The following is a 19,013-nucleotide window of genomic DNA, read 5'->3' on the forward strand; positions in this document are numbered from 1 at the left end:
AGAACCAATACTTTATAAAATGTTTCAACACTGATGTTTAATCTTTTAATAATGTCACCCTTTAAAGATTACTACAAGCAAAATAAGTGTTAGTGATTTTTACTTTGATAATTGCCTCGTGAAATTAGAAGTGTTACCTTCCCACCCTTACTAATATACAAAAATAAAATGATAGTTATAGGCAAAGATATGTAATTTATTGAAGTCTTAAATGAGTTTTAAATGAGATTTAAAAGTGCTTGGAAGCTAAAAATTTTGGTGCATTAATAAATCACCAGCAATTCAGACATCAACATTTGTGAAAGAGGGAGAAGTTGGTGGCTATACAGTATTTTTATCATGACTTTTAAAAGTCAAGCTGGTTATGAAAAATCATTTTCAGAGATAAAAAAATTTTACCCACAGATAAGTTAAATAAAAACATCCAAATGTCTCTATTGATTCTAACATCTCCAAGGAAACTGATCATGTTAAGAATTTTATCTAAAATATGAAAAAATTTTTGGAAATCAGCTATCTTCTGTCCATTACCTCACTATTGAGTCATGCCTTTAACAAATCCAGACTTTACACTTTTTATCAATGTACCTTTTACTAGTCCCTCTGAAGCCATTAAGCTCCCCCTAGTTACAGCAAAACCTAGGGTGTTGAGGTTTGCTTCTAAACATCATCTTTACTCAAGCTGCAGACTTTTGGATTCAGTATCCAAGAAGGGACTCGAGTTGGGGGGAGAAAGAGAGGAACAAATAGGCAGGAAAGGGAAGGTAATCTGTTGAGCCAGTTTTGTTATTTTCCTTCCCTTTCTCCTTTATATGAGCCTTTGTACAGGAAAAGCTGAGAAACTGATCTAGAATTCCAAACAAAATGTTCTATGCTTCCGAGGACATTTAACATGGAGGTTTCATGTTCCATTTTAGGAACTTAGCTGTAGAAAGGCTTCAAATAAGAATTTGCCAGTGTTCTCTAGTTTTGGACCCAAACAAGAAAAGCATTAAACAATGTTTCATGGTTTTGTCGAGAACTTTAAAACCCAAATGTTAGCTGCAAAAGGGAATTTATGTGCGTTGATGAACTGGGGAAAGAAAATCCTTGTAGCGGGAAGGTAAATGGAATTTTCTTGCATTATATTACTACTGACTTGAAAAAATGTTTTACTTTACTGAATACAGTAGCCCTTTTTAAGGTCATAAATCACTTTACACCCACACCCCCACTTCTACCATCAATAGCTTTTTATCTTCTACAGGGAAAAAGGCAGATAAACCTGTCAGATTTCACCAGTGGAGGCCTGGCTCATTACTTTTCCACTAACCAAATGAGCAGAAACTGTAGCACTGTACTTTAAAGATACATTTCATTTTTCCTAAGACTTACGGAGTGCTGTAGTTAACACTTTGCAGTTTCTACTGAGAATCCATTCCCTGTTCTGGTAACAGCATAGATATTCCTTAGAGTAGTGGCTATCAACTTGTACTGCACAGGAGCACTTGGGAGTTACAGTAAAAAAAAAAAAAAAAAAAAAGACGACACAATACTTGGACCCTCACCCCTCATAAACAGAACTTCTGGGTAAAATTTCCCAGGCGATGCCAATGTGCAGCCAGGACTTACATGGAACCTCTTCAGTCCTGAGGTCTGGGAGGAACGAATTCCACTTGTAGCCCTAGGACCCATGACTAAATTTAAGATTTTTAGCCCATCTTCTTGGCCAGTGAGACTTAAGGGGACATTGGCTGGGGGCTTCTGGGAAATTTTTTTCATTCTTCTGTGAAAACTTCTGAAACTTTTTCTGGCTGGAGTGAAGAGAATGTAAAGTGTGGATGTGCCAACAGCCATTATTACCAAGAACGAAGACAACATACACCAAAGCCAGGACTCAGAATCAAGCAGGAAAAGTCATTACCGTTGCATCCTTGATGACATCATAAACTTTACATCAAAAGAATGAAACCAGGCCGGGCGCGGTGGCTCACGCCTGTAATCCTAGCCCTCTGGGAGGCCAAGGCGGGTGGATCGCTCCAGGTCAGGAGTTTGAGATCAGCCTGAGCGAGACCCCGTCTCTACTAAAAATAGAAATAAATTATCTGGACAACTAAAAATATATATAGAAAAAATTAGCCGGGCATGGTGGCGCATGCCTGTAGTCCCAGCTACTCGGGAGGCTGAGGCAGTAGGATCACTTAAGCCCAGGAGATTGAGGTTGCTGTGAGCTAGGCTGACGCCACGGCACTCACTCTAGCCCGGGCAACAGAGTGAGACTCTGTCTCAAAAAAAAAAAAAACAAAAAAGCAAAAGAATGAAACCAGGACTACCTCTGGCCACATCAGTGAGGTTTGGTTACCCTTCAATTGCAGCATCAAGAGCCCCAAATTAGAAAGCAATATGTAGGGATGGTGAAGTAAAGCGTGGACTTTAATCTTTATTTACAGGACACTGCAAGATAATGAAATTTCACATAGAAATAAGAAACCCTTTCAGAGGACAGGCTTCATACAGTATGTACAGTTTGGAACTGTTCAAGTATAGTTTCATCATAAAAAGTGCTACAATAACAAACCACATTTAAAAAGAGTTCTTAGTAGAGAAACAGTAAGACAAACTTATACCAAACAGTACACGACAACTTAATGCCTCAACTGTACAATCTAAAAGTTAAAGGTCCCAGGATTCCCATCCTGAACTTGGAAAGTATAGCCTTCAGAGGTAGTTTCTGGCAGTACATTTTGATCTTCCTCTTCCTGGAAATAAAACAAACAAAAAACAATAATATAATCCCATAAATGTGACACATTTCTAAGCAGTAGGCTGCCTGTAAGTCTGTATTTACGCCTAAGGTCTTCATCTACATATTTTACCTGTAACCCTGTACCACATTCTAATATCTGACAAAGGGGAAGGAGGGCTGTTGAAACTTTGCCAAATAACGAGTACCTGCCTGGGAAAGGCAGGGTCTGAATAGCTGAAAGCATACTACAGTAACAGAAAACTAAGTTGAGGCTGAGATAGGTGGCTCACACCTATAATCCTAGCACTTTGGGAGGCCAAGGCAGGAGGATCACTTGAGGCCAGGAGTTTGAAACCAGCCTGAGCAATACAGGGAAACCTCGACTCTACAAAAAATAGAAAAACTAGCCAGGTGTGGTGGCACGTGCCCATAGTCCCGGCTACTCAGGAGGCTGAACTGGGAACATCGCTTGAGCCCAGGAGTTTGTGGCTGCAGTGAGCTATGATGATGCCACTGCACTCTAGCATGGGCAACAGAGCGAGACCCTATCTCAGGGGGAAAAAAAAAAAAGAAAAAAGTATAAGGGGGAAAAAATCTTACGGGCTTGACCTTACATGTGTATTTTCCAAGTTAATATTACCATCCATTACTCACCTCTACAGAGAAATACTTCTCAATCAAGTTTAATGAAGCCTTGTACACAGACTCATTTTCATGGTTTTGTAAAGCTTCGATTTTGTCCAAGCCTCCACATTCTTCAATCATTATACTAAGTTTCTCAGTTTCACCTAGTTTTTCAGCAGCCTAAAAAAAATTTCAAGTTTACTGGCCTATACTCTGAATGTTCTAATGAAGAAAACATCCATAATTTGAATATTGATATATCAGACAAAAAGCAGTTCCTTCAACAACCCTATGATAGTTTTATGTCCACTTACGTAATCTCAAAGTGTAGTCAATGTGTCTAAGAGCAGAGATGGCCTATGGTGTGCTGAAAACAAATTCCTTAGACTAGAATATTTGTTGATATTATTAAAATTTTATTGGGTATAAGGAATGGTATGGAGGTCAGATTTCTTTTAATGTCCTCAACTTTTAAGAGATACATACATATCTGCAGATGAAATAATGGATTTGTTTCGAAGTAATTTAGGAGGCTTAGATATGGGGAAGTAGAAAAATTGGCCACATATTGGCAAATTATTTACATGCAGTGATGGAAAAGCCAGCATTCATTTCTAGACTCAACTACATGTAAAAATTTCCAGAATCTGAAGTTGATGAGTAGGGCTTTCTACTGCTATGACACAGTGCCATATGCTGGCATGCCTGCATCAATTAGGGATGGAACCAGAATATAATTAGATACCTGAGTCATTCAAATTTAATTTCACCAAGATTCAGTATGAAATTCAGAAATAAAGAGAATTAACAAAATAGGTATGAATAATCTCTACATAAGAACTTGACTTCAGTTCAGGTTACATCACCCAGTTGTCATCTCCTTTATATCTTTTATAATCCCTGTCACATTTTTTATTAAGAGTGCAGCCCATATACACAGGCTTTCTGATTCTGTGGCCTACTAATGAGTAAACATAGCTGCACTCCTCCTAATCTACATAGTAAACCAATTACTGTATTATTAAGCCCAAATTCAAACAAAGCCACCTTGTTAGGACTTACCTGAAAGATATTTGAAATGGCATCCAGAATAACCAGAATAATTTTAGTATCTTTCGCAGTTAAGAGGTTCATCAATGGTTCTATTATGCCACAATGAACAAGGTATACAATCTGTTCAACTGTTCCACCACTTGTATAGTTGGTCACAGCCCATACAGCTTCCTTTTGTGTCTTAAAGTCTGCCTAAAAAACATAAAGAAATAATCTTATTCCAGAACAATCATACAAATAAGATTCTAAATTACTGTTTCACAAAAACACACGATGACTAAAACTACAAACTGGTTTTACCCAATTTTAAGTGTAAGGGGTTACTGGATATTTAGCAAAGGACTCCAAGTAGAACCCAACTTTATACATTAAGAACCTTACATAGCTTGTCTCTAAATACTAAAAATCATTTGATTAAATCCTAAGGCTTCATTACCTTAGAGAGAACACCAATGAGGAATGGGACTAATCCATGATTCACAACTTGCTGTATCTGGTCCTGCCGGCCAGCTGTGATATTTGACATCGTCCATGTAGCTTCCTTCTGAATATTGGTTTTGGGGTTGGTCAGCAGGCTGGGAAAGATGGCAAGTGCTCCTGCATCAATCACAACCTGAGTCTGTTCATCTGTCCCAGTGACAATATTCCCTATGGCTCTTAGTGCAGGAGTCTGAAAAAAAAAAAAAAAAAAGTTGATGCTGGTGGTTACCTTTTATTTTTTCCAGTACTGCTCAAAAATTCTGTATCCTAAAAGTTTTGACAAGAAATCCACCACGGCCTGAAATAGGCAACAGTTCAACATTAGCATCAATTGAGTATGCTTCTTATACTTTATATTCTAATCTATAAATTAAAAACTTACCACAATTGGCAATTCGGTAGCTCCTAGAAGCTTCACAAGTTGGGGCACAACTCCTGTTTTCACAACCATTTCAATCCTTTCATTTGGACCATCAGTAAGGTAGGAAATAGCCCAGCAGGTATCTGCCAATACCTCTGGATCATCGTGATGCAAGAGTCGCACTAATGTAGGAAGAATCTGTTCAACAGCATCTAACGGTGGTGCAGGATTCTTGTTGCGACAAAGGTTTGAAAGTGTCCAGGTAAGATTACGTAAGTAACCACACTGGGGGAAAAGAAATAAGCAATGAGAGGTTCTGTCTTTTGAGGAGATGGGGTAAATTACAATCAGTAAAGGGAGTAATCTTACTGATGTTAATAACTTACTGCTAAAGATGACATATCAGGAACAGCCAGAATAGCCAACAGTGGGTCAACTGCACCATACTTGATAACCAAGTCTCGGAAAACTGAACCATCACCTGAAAAACAGGCAAGATTAATCATATCTTCTTGTCTAGCACCATCAATGTTCAATGACTACTGCATCAGCAAATGTTCTCAAACTTACTCAGATGCTGCTCTGATGTCTTTTTTAAGATGCTACTTTCATTCCTAGCAAGGGCTTGAAGCAGGCTCAAAACTTGACACAAAGGTCACTATTACTTATAACAAGGCCCTTCTCCCAACTTCATTATAATTAGATACATTCAGTCAAAAGAATTTTAATTCCAAGTACCTGCAATGTTTCCTAGAGCCCATACAGCTTGTTCACTGATGTGAGCATGGGGAGATGCCAACAGAGAAATGAAGGCTGGGATAGCACCTCCATCTACCACAGCCTTGGTCTGTTCTGATGTCCCAGAGGCAATGTTAGTGAGCGCCCAAGCAGATTCAAACTGAATGGGACTACAGTCAGTTCTGCCCAAGAAGGACACAAATTTTGGAATCAAACCAGCCCGGATTATGTTGTCTATGGGGGGCTGTTTTTCTCTAGAAAGTAGTTTCCTAAGGGGAAACAAAAAGAGAAGCATAAGTTGAAAATGATTTAAAAGTTGGTGTGAAAACCAATTTAAAATGCAATTCAAGAGATTAGAACTTTAGACAACCTTTTTAAGTGAGGCACTAAATGCTGAGACATCTGGAACTTAAGAGAAGCCAAACAGATTACTCTAACGGTGCTACGTATATGGTATAGGTAACTACCATTTTCCAAAAATCAAAGTATTACCAGTAATGTAGATTACCCTCCTCTCTGCATCCCTGAAGAAATCGACTATAGATCTTGTCATTTTTTTTTTTAACTTTGACAACCCAACAGGGTTATGCTCATTGTTAAATCGTGTTTCCCTGACTGCTAGTGGGGTTAAATGTCTTTTCCATGATCATTTGTCATTTGGATTTGTTCTTCTGCACACTGTCAAGCTATAGAAATTATTAATCCTTGCTATTATGAATGTCACAAATATCTGTATGGTCAGAAGTAACGGTGTAAATGTACTTATTTTCTAAATTATCTATTGCCAGGTGCAGTGGCACACACCTATAATCTCAACAAGTTGGGAGGCTTAGGTGGAAGGATCACCAGAGGCCAGGAGTTCAAGACAAGCCTGAGCAAAAGAGTAAGATCCTATCCATCCATCTATCTATCTATCTATCTATCAATCAACCAATACATACATAAATGAAACTATCATTCTAAATGGACGCTATCAATCCCACTATTTCCTCCTTTCCCTGCCTGTGGCTTGAAATGTCATTTTGATAAAATCTTTATCAAAATGGCTTAACATTTTTTACTCACACTGTCTTCTTCCTGCAGAAAAGTCTATAAAACCTAATTTCTTAGGTTACCCACGCTATAACAGACAAGACTTACCTGGCAGCTTGAGTAGCTTGGAGCTGGCTTTCGACATTGGTGCTATTTATGCCTTTAACAATGTCATCAACAGACCAATTTACGGTGCCCTAAAAGTGAAATATTGCAAATTATCATTAAGATTAAAGCTTGTAATCTATATATTTCCATGGTAGAGTGTTGCAAATATAAAAGCATGTGCAGTCTCAGGGGGACCAAGCTAAAAAAAAGAAAAAAGAAAAAAAAAAGTATGTTGTGAATCACAGTAGAAAAGTTTGAGAATCAATGCAGCCGTTAATGTAAAAAGAGTGTTCCTTTCTCTCTAGGGCTTATAACCTAACAGGAAAAATGTGACAAACAGACAAACACCACAAAACAAGTAGTAAATATACGTTGTGTTATACAGCACTTACTTTCCATTTTGGTGTAGAACCAGGGAACTACAGAATCCTGAGAAAGGAGTGTCTTTCCTGCTAGACTGACCAAGGAGTACTAAAGATGGGATTTGAGTATTAGTATCCTAGAAATAGAACATAGGTGCAAAAGTAATCGCGGATTTGGACTGTGAATTTTAAATCATCATAACTAGGCTCAGACACATCTTTATTAACCAAAATAGCAACCATTACAATGAACACACTTTTTATCAACAAGAAATAAGTTTGTTTATTCCTCCTGTAGTGTAAAAATCTGTTCTTCGGGATTCAGGGAACTCTTGGAAAGCATTTTCTGCATCCTGCTGGTTGTGGAAGCGTTTTCCTTGCAAAAAGTTGTCAAGATGCTTAAAGAAGTGGTAGTCAACTGGCAAGAGGTAAGGTGAATATGGTGGATGAGGCAAAACTTCGTAGCCCAATATGTTCAACTTTTTAAGTGTTGATTGTGTGACGTGCGGTCAGGCATTGTCGTGAAGAATTGGGCCCTTTCTTTTGACTAATGCCAGCTGCAGGTGTTGCAGTTTTCAGTACACTGCATTGATTTACTGAGCATACTTCTCAAATGTAATGGTTTTGCCAGGATTCAGAAAGCTGTAGTGGATCAGACCAGCAGCAGATCAGCAAACAGTGACAAGAACGTTTTTTTTGGTGCAAGCTTGGCTTTGGGAAGTGCTTTGGAGCTTCTTCTCGGTCCAACCACGAGCTGGTCAGTGCTGGTTGTTGTATAAAATCCACTTTTCATCACACATCACAATCCGATAGAGAAATGGTTCATCATCGTTGCATACAAGTGAAGATGATGTGATTTTTTTTTTTATTTTCAGTCAGCTCATGCGGCACCCACTTACCGAGCTTTTTCACCTTTCCAATTTACTTCAAATGCCGAACCACTGCAGAATGGTCGACGCTGAGGTCTTCAGCAATTTCTCACGTAGTTTTAAGAGGATCAGCTTGATGATTGCTCTCAACTGGTTGTTGTCAACTTCCGATGGCCAGCCACTGTACTCCTCCCTCATCTTCAAGGCTCTTGTCTCCTTTGGAAAACTTCTTGAACCACCACTGCACTGTATGGTAGCAGTTCCTGGGTTAAATGTGTTGTTGATGTTGCAAGTTGTCTCCGCTGCTTTATGACCCATTTGAACTCAAATAAGAAAATCGCTTGAATTTTTGTCTAACATCATTTTCATAGTCTAAAATAAATATAAACAGCAAGTAATGTCATTAGCAAAGAAACATAAAGTGGGAAACTGCACATTAAAATGATGTATAACATAACCACATTTACTTAATGTATTCCAATATCAAATGGCAAATTTCAACAATGCTAAAACCGTGATTACTTTTGCACCAACCTAATAGTATTCAAAGAAAATGACAAATGTGGAGTGCTAAAGAAAAGCATAGTTTGAAAAAAAAGATGTAGCAAAGTGCTCAGTGTCTTTGGAAAATGAAAGATAAATTTGAAAACCTAAGATGGCTCTACTAATTTATGGAATGCCTATGGAATGTGAATTTTGAGCAGAGAAAGAACATGTCTAAAGCAGTACTTTATAAAAAATTTTAGGGCTGGGAGCAGTGGCTCAAGCCTATAATCCTAGCACTCTGGGAGGCCAATGCAGGAAGATGGCTTGAGGTCAGGAGTTCAAGACCTGCCTGAGGAAGAGTAGAAACCCTGTCTCTACTAAAAATATAAAATATTAGCTGCACATGGTGGCATGAGCCTGTAATCCCAGGTATTCAGGAGACTGAAGGAGGAGGATCGCTTGAATCCAGGAGTCTGAGGTTGCAGTGAGCTACAATGATGCCACTGTACTCTAGCCTGAGTGATGGAGCAAGACTGTCTCAAAAAAAAAAAAAAAAAAATTGGGGAATAGTATATGGTACAGAATGAAGGAAAAGATAAATCAGGAGGCTGCTGTAAATATTTCAGGAGGAAAAAGATCAGAACAAAACTGATGACAAATACAAAAAATAGAGAATACCAAAACAGGCAGAAATAAGCCAGTAAGTGATCGTTCTAGACACACTAACTTTCAGTCAACATTGGAATGATCAGGTCAAGGCTTCCAGCTAGTAAGTAGAAACGCAAGGAAACCTGAAGGAAAGGTCAGAGCAAAAGAAAGGCCTTAGCATCAGCTTCAATGGATTATGGAGAGAAGGCAGGAAAGAAGACAGACTTACTGATTTGGAAGCAGAGAAAAAGATGTTTACAGATATTTAAAACCATAAGACTAGGAATGTTATTTAAATTTCTAAGAAAAGCCCCTGTTGAGTTTCTGGGCTTACCATAATTCACAAACTAAAATATATTCACCTGGTTGTTGCGGTTTTCCTGCAGTGGAGAAGTAGCATCATCAGGAAACGAGCTTACATTTCTCCTTTTCAGCATCTGGTCATCCTTCTTAGCTTTTCTCAACTCCACATTAACTTCTATTCGGCGCCGCCTCATTTCCTTGAGAAAAAATAACATTTCCATTTCACCTATCACTTAAAGTTGTTGCCAAGTAGGAACATTTTTAAAAAATACTTCTAAGTTTTCATCTCTTATCCAAGTACCTTCCCATTTTTAAAAGCATCACAGGGAAGCAACACAAGGTACTCACTGTACTGTCTTTTCCCTTGTTCTTGAATCTGTTAAGTCGGGCAGCTGGTGAATTAGCATTCTCATTGGTGGACATGGTTATGAGACAAAAGAAGAAAGCTAAAAAATGAGAGAAGAGAAAAAAATTTCTTCTGTATAATTTTGCTTTGCCAATAAAGAGCAACAAATAAGAATAGAATTATCAAGCATATATTGAATCCATACCTATATACTAGAGGAGGACTGTCATGTTTTCAGCACTATGAAATAGTTTTAATCAAAAGATAATTGTCCCCTCCCCTCAGAAGGGCTGAGACTTCCTGGAGCAGCACTGTCCATCAGAAATATAATACAAGCCATACAAATTTAAATTTCCTAGTAGCCACATATTTTAAAAAAAGCAAAAAGTGAAATTAGTTCTAATAATTAACTTTTTAAAATTAAAACACATCCAAATATTATCATTTCACCATGTAATCAATATAAAAAATATCAAGATATTTTACACTCTTTTTTCATGTTATGTCTTTGAAATGTTACAGAGTACTTCTAATTCGTACTAACCACTTTTTAAATGCTCAGTAGCCACATGCATCAACCGTTTTGGACAGTGCGTCTGTAAACTCTTGCAGTCCGTAATAGTCGACTGAAGACAAAGTAGGGGAACCGAGTTAAAGTTAAAATCTACGCCCTAGAGCAATAAATGAAAATCCTCTGGATGCTCTCCCTACTTTCCTGTCTTTAAATGGCCAAAATGAGTCCATTCGCCACACTTGAAAGTTAAATACAAATTTGGCTCATCATTACATTACGCATCCTTCCGTAACATTTTTTTTGGCAACACTGAACACGTAGTGGTGTATCTTAAGCATCTCACATTTTCATTTCCAGGGACTTCGAGTGCATGCACTTAGGATAACATTAGCTGCGCGTCATTCATACTCAGATACTTAAGAGCGGTTTCCAAAAGGTGACAAAGTCAAAGCCCTTCTTACGACTTGCTGTCTTTAATTCCATTATGCTCGTCTACGGCTTTGTGACACAGCTAACCCAGGGCCTACGTGTTAGAGATACTTAATTCTCCCAACTGCCACCTCCCTCCATGTCCAGCGCCCCCCCCCGCCCCCGCCCCGGGGAAGATGCAGCAACGAACGGTGGAGGGAGCCAGAGCCGCCTAGGCCTGCCGGGACATTCGCCCTCGGGCCTGTCTCTGACCCTCCGGGCCGCGACGCGCTAAGGCTTTCGCTGCCGTTCACAGACAACCCTATTAGAGCCCTAAAGCCCCAGCCCGCGCACTGCTCAACTAAGCCGCCTACTCAAACGAACGACGCCCCCGAGGCCTAGTCAATGAGGGAGGCCAAGGCCAGGCCCGGGGGGTACCCGGGGCCTTTCTCCCGACAACAAGAAGCCCAGGCAGCCCTTGGGCCAGCCGTTACCGCTCGGGCCTGGCTGGCGACTGAGTTTGTACCTGCACAGCGAGCTCAAGCTTCCACAGGAGGCGGTGCAGGAACTCTAGAGGCTGTGAGTCGGCTGCCCTAGAAACGTCCACAGGAGCTGAGCCTGAAGACCGTGTGGCTCCTGCAGCCGGCCGGCGCGATTTAAATTTCCCGGTGATTCCGCATTCTGATTGGCTGGTTCGAGCCTAAGCTGTGTGTCCATTGGTGGATTTGAAAAACACGTTGGGAGGGGTCGTAGGGACCAGAAAGGGGGGAGGATAGCATCGCGAGATGAGGGAGTGGCCGGGAAATCCCGGAGCGCCTTGCGGGCCGGAGTGGGAGGACTCCAGATCCCGGCATGCAGCGCGAACGGGTGGCTCCCAGCCTGAGGCGGCTCCCCGTTTGCTCAGTATTGAAGTGTGTAAGGTCCTGGTGTCGTTTTTCTGGGCGGCTACCTTAAGCAAATAACACAAAATGATTCTCAAAGTCATTATCTTCATAAAAATTTTATATAAAACTATTGATTTGTATTTTTTTTCTGATAGGGATACAGCAGGAACTTGGCAGGGGTTTCTAGCCACTGCGGGAGGCAAGGGTAAAGCAGATTTATGTCACATTTTTTAGTTTCGCTTTTCTTTTTTTTTTTAATTGTGTCATAAAAGACTATAGAAGCCACCAATATAGTAACAAAATATTTATTATGCCTGTTTCTCCAGACACTCTTCTAAACTTATTTTCAAGTAATTTCAAATACAGAAAAATTGCAAATCTTCACTCAGATTTGCCAAATGTTAACATTTGCCTCTGTATATACATATGTGTATAAATATATATGTGTACATATATGTGATTTTTATGTTACTTTTTGAACCATTTGGGAGTAAGTTTCAGAATCATGTCCCTTTACTTCTAAATGTTTCAGGGTGTATCTCCTAAGAAAAAAGACATTCTCTTATATAACCACACTGCAATCATCAAATTCAGAAAAATTGAACTTTCATGCTATTATTTAATACATAGTCCGTGTTCAAGTTTTTTCAATTGTTCCAGTATGGTTCTATGCTTTATTTCATAGATTTCTGATTTAAAAGTTTGCATTTTTTGCCATACGCTTAAAAAAAAAAAAAGATGGTTATCAGAGCATCAGGATTATGGGTCATTTTGTTTCTTTCTGCAATTTTTCTGTGTTTCTTTTTTTTTTTCACCCTCCCAGCTACCACCTTTTCTGTGTTTCAAAATGGGCATATTTTAGAAAAATTGTATTGGTTTATTTTTTTACTGTAGATAAATTCAAACACTGAACTTTGTCTATTCCAGCAGGATTAATGTGAGCCTCACTCATTATGTAGCCATCAAGGACTTCAGGGAGGGCGGGTGGGGGGGGGTGCACCTACTCTTAATCAGCATAATCCCAACCTCCTAAATGTAAGAATGTGGAAAGAATTCACCTCTAAACCAATCACTGTGGGGCATTCTCTTAGCTACTATGAATGGTTCAGAGGCAGACACATGACCTAAATTCATCCAGTGGGAGAGCCACTGTAGGCCTTTTGTTTAATGGTTAAGAGGTAAGAAAGCAGACTCTGTTCTTCTGAAAGGGATGTGAATCCTAGAAATTTGAATAAGAAAATTGTAAAGAAACCTTGAAAGCTCTGATCAACAGCCTGTTCTACCTCTGAAGTTTTGCTTATGTCATCCGATGTGTTTTCTTTGTATTGTCAAATTGGGTTTTCTTTTGCTTGAAAATATTATTGTGTGCCCAGAAGTGTCCTAAGTGTTTAACATATATTGATACATTTAATCTTCACAACTCTGTGAGGTAGTATGTAACATTCCCAGCTGATTTCTTACCCTCAATCTATATCTGAGGCTTCATGGGGCATGGGATGACCAGTTCATAGGTAAGACAATGGCCAGGCCAGGAGCTCTGCATAATACGTTGACATGAGCTGAAGCAGATTGCTCCTAATTGATGGGCTCATGTGGAAATGGCCCTGACGGAGAGTAGAGTAGTAAAACAGTAGTAACTGTTCAAGGTACAACCTTGAACAACCTTGAACAGTACCTCTGGTACACATTTTTCTGAAAGGACACATATCCTGAGGTGAGGATCTACACTGGTAACTAGTGAGAACTCATTTGTCTGGCTAGTTGTTATAAGTATGTTAATTGTTTTTGTTGCCCAGTAGGTGTTTACTGTTAAAAGAGTAATTCCTGACTTTCCTGTAGGAGCCAGTGCTCACTCAAGCCAGTCATGAGGTTGTGTGAGGTTGACTCCACCCCTCTGGATAGACTCTAACTGTGATAAGCCAGGGAGAATAATCCTTCCCCTAGGTCACCGGGATGGGTTCATGCAGAGCATGTGACTCAATATGGACTAATAAAACTCCGGGTCTGGAACTTATTAGACTAACAGGGGAGAGAGACACCCCTCCCTCTACAGTTGGGATTATGATAATGGACATAAAGTCTGAAGTTATTGTGAATATTTTGCCACTATGGGGAAAGAGCCTTAGAATGGACTAACAATAGAACAGAGTAGAACATAACAGAACAGAATCAAGAAAATGAAACCAGATCCTGGTGACACTTTTAAATCCCTAATCAAGACACACCTGAAGGCACGCCTATCTCTGGACTTCTTAGTTATTTTAACTGGTAAATTCCCTTTTTGCTTAAGCCAATTTTGGATTGGGTTTTCTGCCTCTTGCAACTGAAAAGAGTCATAAACAATAGTTGGAGATTTGGAAGAGTAAACTAGGAGGATTGATGACAAAGGTGGTTTGGGGACAGGGTACATGTATGGATTTCTTGGAACGAAGTTACAGGGTGTGGATATTTGAGTCATATGAATGTTCACCCAAAGTCTTCCACTATGGAATAGGTTATTAATATTCAGGTGGCTATGATGACCTGTTCTGGGTATGATCATCCTCCTCCTCCCCCAGCCAGGCCGGTGTTTGCTTAATGGGATCCTGAACTACATGGCTGAGGAGGCAGAGACAGGAGCCACACATAGGCTCAGCAACTTCCAGTTCCTACTGTTGAGGCTGGTCTGGCTACCAGCCTCTGCTCAACCAGCCCTGATATTGACTTCACACCGTGCAGGGACCATTCAATTACCTGGGGTCAGGGCACTAACATTGAACCCTTTCCATGAAGGATGAGGCAGAAGAGACATTTCATCTGAATTAGACCGTGTTTATTTTCCAATGAGTCACTCTGCTGCCACCACCACCATCCACTCACTTTCTACAAGTCTTTTATACTGCCATGGTGCTATGGTTTGGATATTTGACCCTCCAAACCTCATGTTGAAATCTGATTCCCAACACTGGAGATAGGGCCACTGGGAAGTGTTTGGGTCACGGTGGTGGAGCCCTCATGAATGGCTTGGTGCTATCCTCCAGGTAATGAGTAAGTTTTCACTCTTAGTTCCCACAAGAGTTCCCATGATAGCTGGTTGATTAAAAAAACCTGGCACCTTCTCCCTCTCTCTTGGTTCTTCTCTCGCCACATGATCTGCACACACTGGCTCCCGTTCCCCTTCCACCAGGAGTGGAAGCAGCCTGAAGCCCTCCCCAGAAGCAGATGCTGCTGCCATGCTTTTTATACAGCCTTCAGAACAATGGGCCAAATAAACCTCTTTTCATTACAAATTACCCAGCCTCAGGTATTCCTTTATAGCAACACAAGTGGGCTAAGACACATGAATTCCTACCCAACATTGCTCCAACCAAGAAACTCACTTCACCACAAAATTACTGAATTGATCATCAAAACAATGAGATACACACTACACACCTATTAGAAACAGCTAAAATCCAAAATTGGTGTTCGTGCTGGTGAGGATGTGGAGCAAGAGGAACTCTCCTTCATTGGTTGTGGGAATGCAAAATGGTACAACCACTAAGACAGTTTAGCAGTTTCTTACAGAGGTAAACATAGTCTTACCATACGATCCAGCTTGGTGATGCTTGGTATTTACCCAAATGTTTTATCTTATGTCTACACAAAAACCAGCAAATAAATGTATATAACATCTTTAATTGCCAAAATTTTGAAGCAACCAAGATGTCCCTCAATAGGTAAATGGATGAACAAACTGTGGTACATGTGTACAAGGGAATATTATTCAATGATAAAAAGATATGAGCTATCAAGCCATGAAAAAACATGGAGAAAGCTTAAATGCATATTGCCAAGTAAGGAAGCCAGTCTGAAAAGGCTACATACTATACGATTTCAACTACAGTACATGATATTTTAGAAAAGACAAAACTATAGAGACAATAAAAAGATTAGTGGTTGCAAGAGGTTTCAGGGGAGAGAGGGAGGCATAAATAGGTGGAACACAGCGCATTTTAATACTGTAATGGTGGATAAGTGACACTATACATTTGTCAAAACTCTTAGAATGTACAAGACAAAGAATGAACTGTAAACTAAGGACTTTAGTTAAGAATAATGGTATCAATATTAGTTTCTAAATTATAACAAATGTACCACACTAATGCAAGCTGTTAATAATAGGGAAAGGCCCAGCACTATGGCACACACCTGTAATCCTAATACTTTGGGAGGCCAAGGTGGGAGAATCCCTTGAGGGCAGGAGTTCGAGAAGCAAGAGTGAGATTCCCCATCTCTACAAAAAAAGAAAAAAAGGTAATAGGAAAAATTGGGGCGGGAAGGTAAAGGGGTGGAGGGGGAACCCTCTGTACTTTCCACTCACTTTTTCTGTAAACCTGAAACTGCTTTTTAAAAGTCTGTTAAGAAAATATGTTGCGATGTGAAAATTGAAACCATGTCAGTAAACTTTTTATATTCTTTTACATTAAAATCCACTAGTCTGAATTCCACCTGGATGAATCTTTTACCCATGCATGATTTTCTAACATTATGCATTGGTCATTCAGAACACATTGGACTATGAGTTATGCAGATCTTCCAAGTGCTGACATCTTGCCTTGTGCAACATCAGAACATCACATTCATTATAGCAAGAGTCTTTAAGTATCTGAAAGCTATCACTCTCACCCCAGTGGTGGATACAAGATTTCAGCCTTTTTAATTTTCTCTTAAAATTTTAAGTTGTTTCATTAGCCACAAATAGTGTAAATTATTTTCCTTGAAGTGACATGCTCACTTTGTTTTGGTTTGTGTGTGTGTGTGTGTGTTTAGAAATAGGGTCTTACTCTGTTGCCCAGGCTGGAGTATAGTGGAGCTATCATAGCTCACTGCAGCCTGGAACTCCTGGGCTGAAGCTATCCTCCTGCCTCAGCCTCCCAGAGCGCTGGGATTATAGGCGTGAGCCACCACGCCCCTCTGTTCATTTTCTAAAAAACACCTGTAAAATGCCCAACTTTGAATAATCTAGTTTGTCTGTCAGTTGGTCTTTCAAGTAAAAACAACTTGAAATAAGTTATTCCATTGAAAAAGCAGCTACTTCAGCCTGCAACTCAAAACATCCCACAACTGTTTCCCTCAACCGGCCACCACTGTATTTTGTTTGGTATGTGGTAGGAGTGATTTATGTACCCTTCCCATCTTGTCAAACAAATTATCAAAAAGATGTGTATTCAAGCGTTGAGACTTAATACACTTAATTATTCTTATAGCATCACTAAGAACATTCTCAAGTAAAGCCGGCTTTTCCCCCATACCAGTGCGTGGAGGTGAAGAATATGACTATTACTAGTTTGGTGCCACTGCCTTAAATTCACTGTCAGTTTCACCCGTAATTGCTTCTGCACCATCGAGGCAAATGTCAACGCAATGAATAATGTCTCAGTTTTCATTAAAAGCGTCTTCTTGGAGGCCTCAGAGTTAACAGGCCGGCCACAAGTAATATTAATAAATGTAGGTGGCATATCACACACAGACGAGATTTGAAAGATATTGAGGCGGGAGGATGGCTTGAGCCCAAGAGCTGGAGTCCAGCATGGGCAACACAATGAGACCCCATCTCTTAAAAAAAAAAAAAAAAAAAAAGAAAGCCTGAAAGATATACACCAAAACGTTAATACATTTTGTAAAAGTTAACTCGAAATGATAACATTTTGGTCAATTTCAATTTTTTTTTTTTTGTTTGGCTTGTTACGTGTCTAACAAGACGAAATCGTATATATTTAAAAACCACAAATCCAGCGTCTTTACAAACAACAAGCAAAGAGACATCGTGCATAGAACCAGAAAGTCTCTAAATCTTTACCTAACACCTAACTTTAGGATAAAAAAAAAAAAAACTTGTATTATTTTGTATTTAGGGACATTGTTTTGTCCATTTTCCCTTTAATCTGGAGGGGAAGAGGAGTCGGGGGAGGAAAACGGATGTAGGTGAGTGGCCAGGAGAGAGGACCGGCTTTCAAGTTTTCTTGGGGTGGAAAAGCGTGTTCACCCAGGGATCCGCCAACAGTCCCCGGCGCATAGTAGGTTATCAAACCAATGTGTGTTGACTAAAAGCGGGAAACAAAGGAAAGAAGAGGGCTGTGAGGGAAGAACTGTAAGGAGGGTCGAGGGTGGATGCGTGAGGATCTCGCCGTCTGCGAGCGGTTCCTACCGCTGGCTGCGCTGAGGAAGTTCCCTCAGTGGAAGGCCCCGGCGACATTTGTAAACTGCAGGCGCCCGGGTCCGCCCAGGTCGACTGAATTACAACATGGGGGACCAGGCCTTGGAGTTTAGTTTAAAGTTCCGTTCCCCCCAGGTGAGCTTAACGTGCAGGCAGGGCTGAGAACTTCCGAAATGAATCCATAGAGAAACACACCCCACGCACACGACCGAGCAAACAGCCATGCTGACCACGGACCGTCGGGCACAGAGGCTCTGGCGCAGGCGCGCAGGGGAAGGCGCGGCCGCTCCCTGTCGACAGCGCAGGCGCACTGCACGCTCAGGCCGCAAGCCGGAAAGACCGCGAAGGAGGGCGCAGGCGCGCGCTGCCGCCACTGGGGGCGTCTCCCAAATCACACACCGCCCAGCGCCAGACCACAGTGCGCGGGAGCGGGGACGCGATGATGCCATCCCGTAAGGAGACGGTGTGAGAAGCCGGATTCTGTGGTGACCCAGTGGCCTAATGGATAAGGCATCAGCCTCCGGAGCTGGGGATTGTGGGTTCGAGTCCCATCTGGGTCGCATAGAGGTTAATTTTGGCGGAGACAAAGGCGATGACGGACAGCAAAGCAGATTGGGAAACGGTTATTTCGCCTCTCTGCAGAGGTCGAGGCCGACGGTATTACACATTAAGAGGTGTAGCTGCGCGTTTTGAAAACGCTGTATGTAACTGAATGGATACAAAAATACAGTTAGAAGGAGTACGTTCTAGTGTTCGGTAGCACAGCGGGGTTACTATAGTTAACAGTAATTTATTGTATATCTCAAAATAGAAGAGAAGATTTGGAATGTTCCCAAAAAAGAAATGGTAAATGAGGTGATGGATATCCCAATTACCATGATTTTATCATTACAC

General features: G+C 40.6%; 1 protein-coding gene and 1 non-coding gene across 2 annotated transcripts; one reads left to right on the plus strand and one right to left on the minus strand.

Annotated features, from left to right (window-relative positions):
- Positions 1-2,393: 2,393 nt before the first annotated feature.
- On the minus strand, positions 2,394-11,804 carry KPNA2 (karyopherin subunit alpha 2). Its single transcript, XM_045525841.1, has 11 exons — positions 11,584-11,804; positions 10,138-10,235; positions 9,849-9,986; positions 7,122-7,210; positions 5,982-6,250; positions 5,630-5,724; positions 5,265-5,528; positions 4,839-5,072; positions 4,412-4,594; positions 3,380-3,529; positions 2,394-2,738 (listed from the first exon to the last, which is right to left on the minus strand). Exons 2-11 carry the CDS (start codon positions 10,210-10,212, stop codon positions 2,646-2,648), a joined length of 1,590 nt encoding a protein of 529 aa, XP_045381797.1. The 5' UTR covers positions 10,213-10,235; positions 11,584-11,804; the 3' UTR covers positions 2,394-2,645.
- Positions 11,805-18,606: 6,802 nt separating this feature from the next.
- On the plus strand, positions 18,607-18,679 carry TRNAR-CCG. The gene has a single exon. It is a non-coding gene; the product is annotated as a tRNA-Arg (tRNA).
- Positions 18,680-19,013: the final 334 nt, after the last annotated feature.

Source organism: Lemur catta, chromosome 15 (assembly GCF_020740605.2).
Source record: "Lemur catta isolate mLemCat1 chromosome 15, mLemCat1.pri, whole genome shotgun sequence".
In the NCBI taxonomy this organism is placed as follows: domain Eukaryota; kingdom Metazoa; phylum Chordata; class Mammalia; order Primates; family Lemuridae; genus Lemur; species Lemur catta.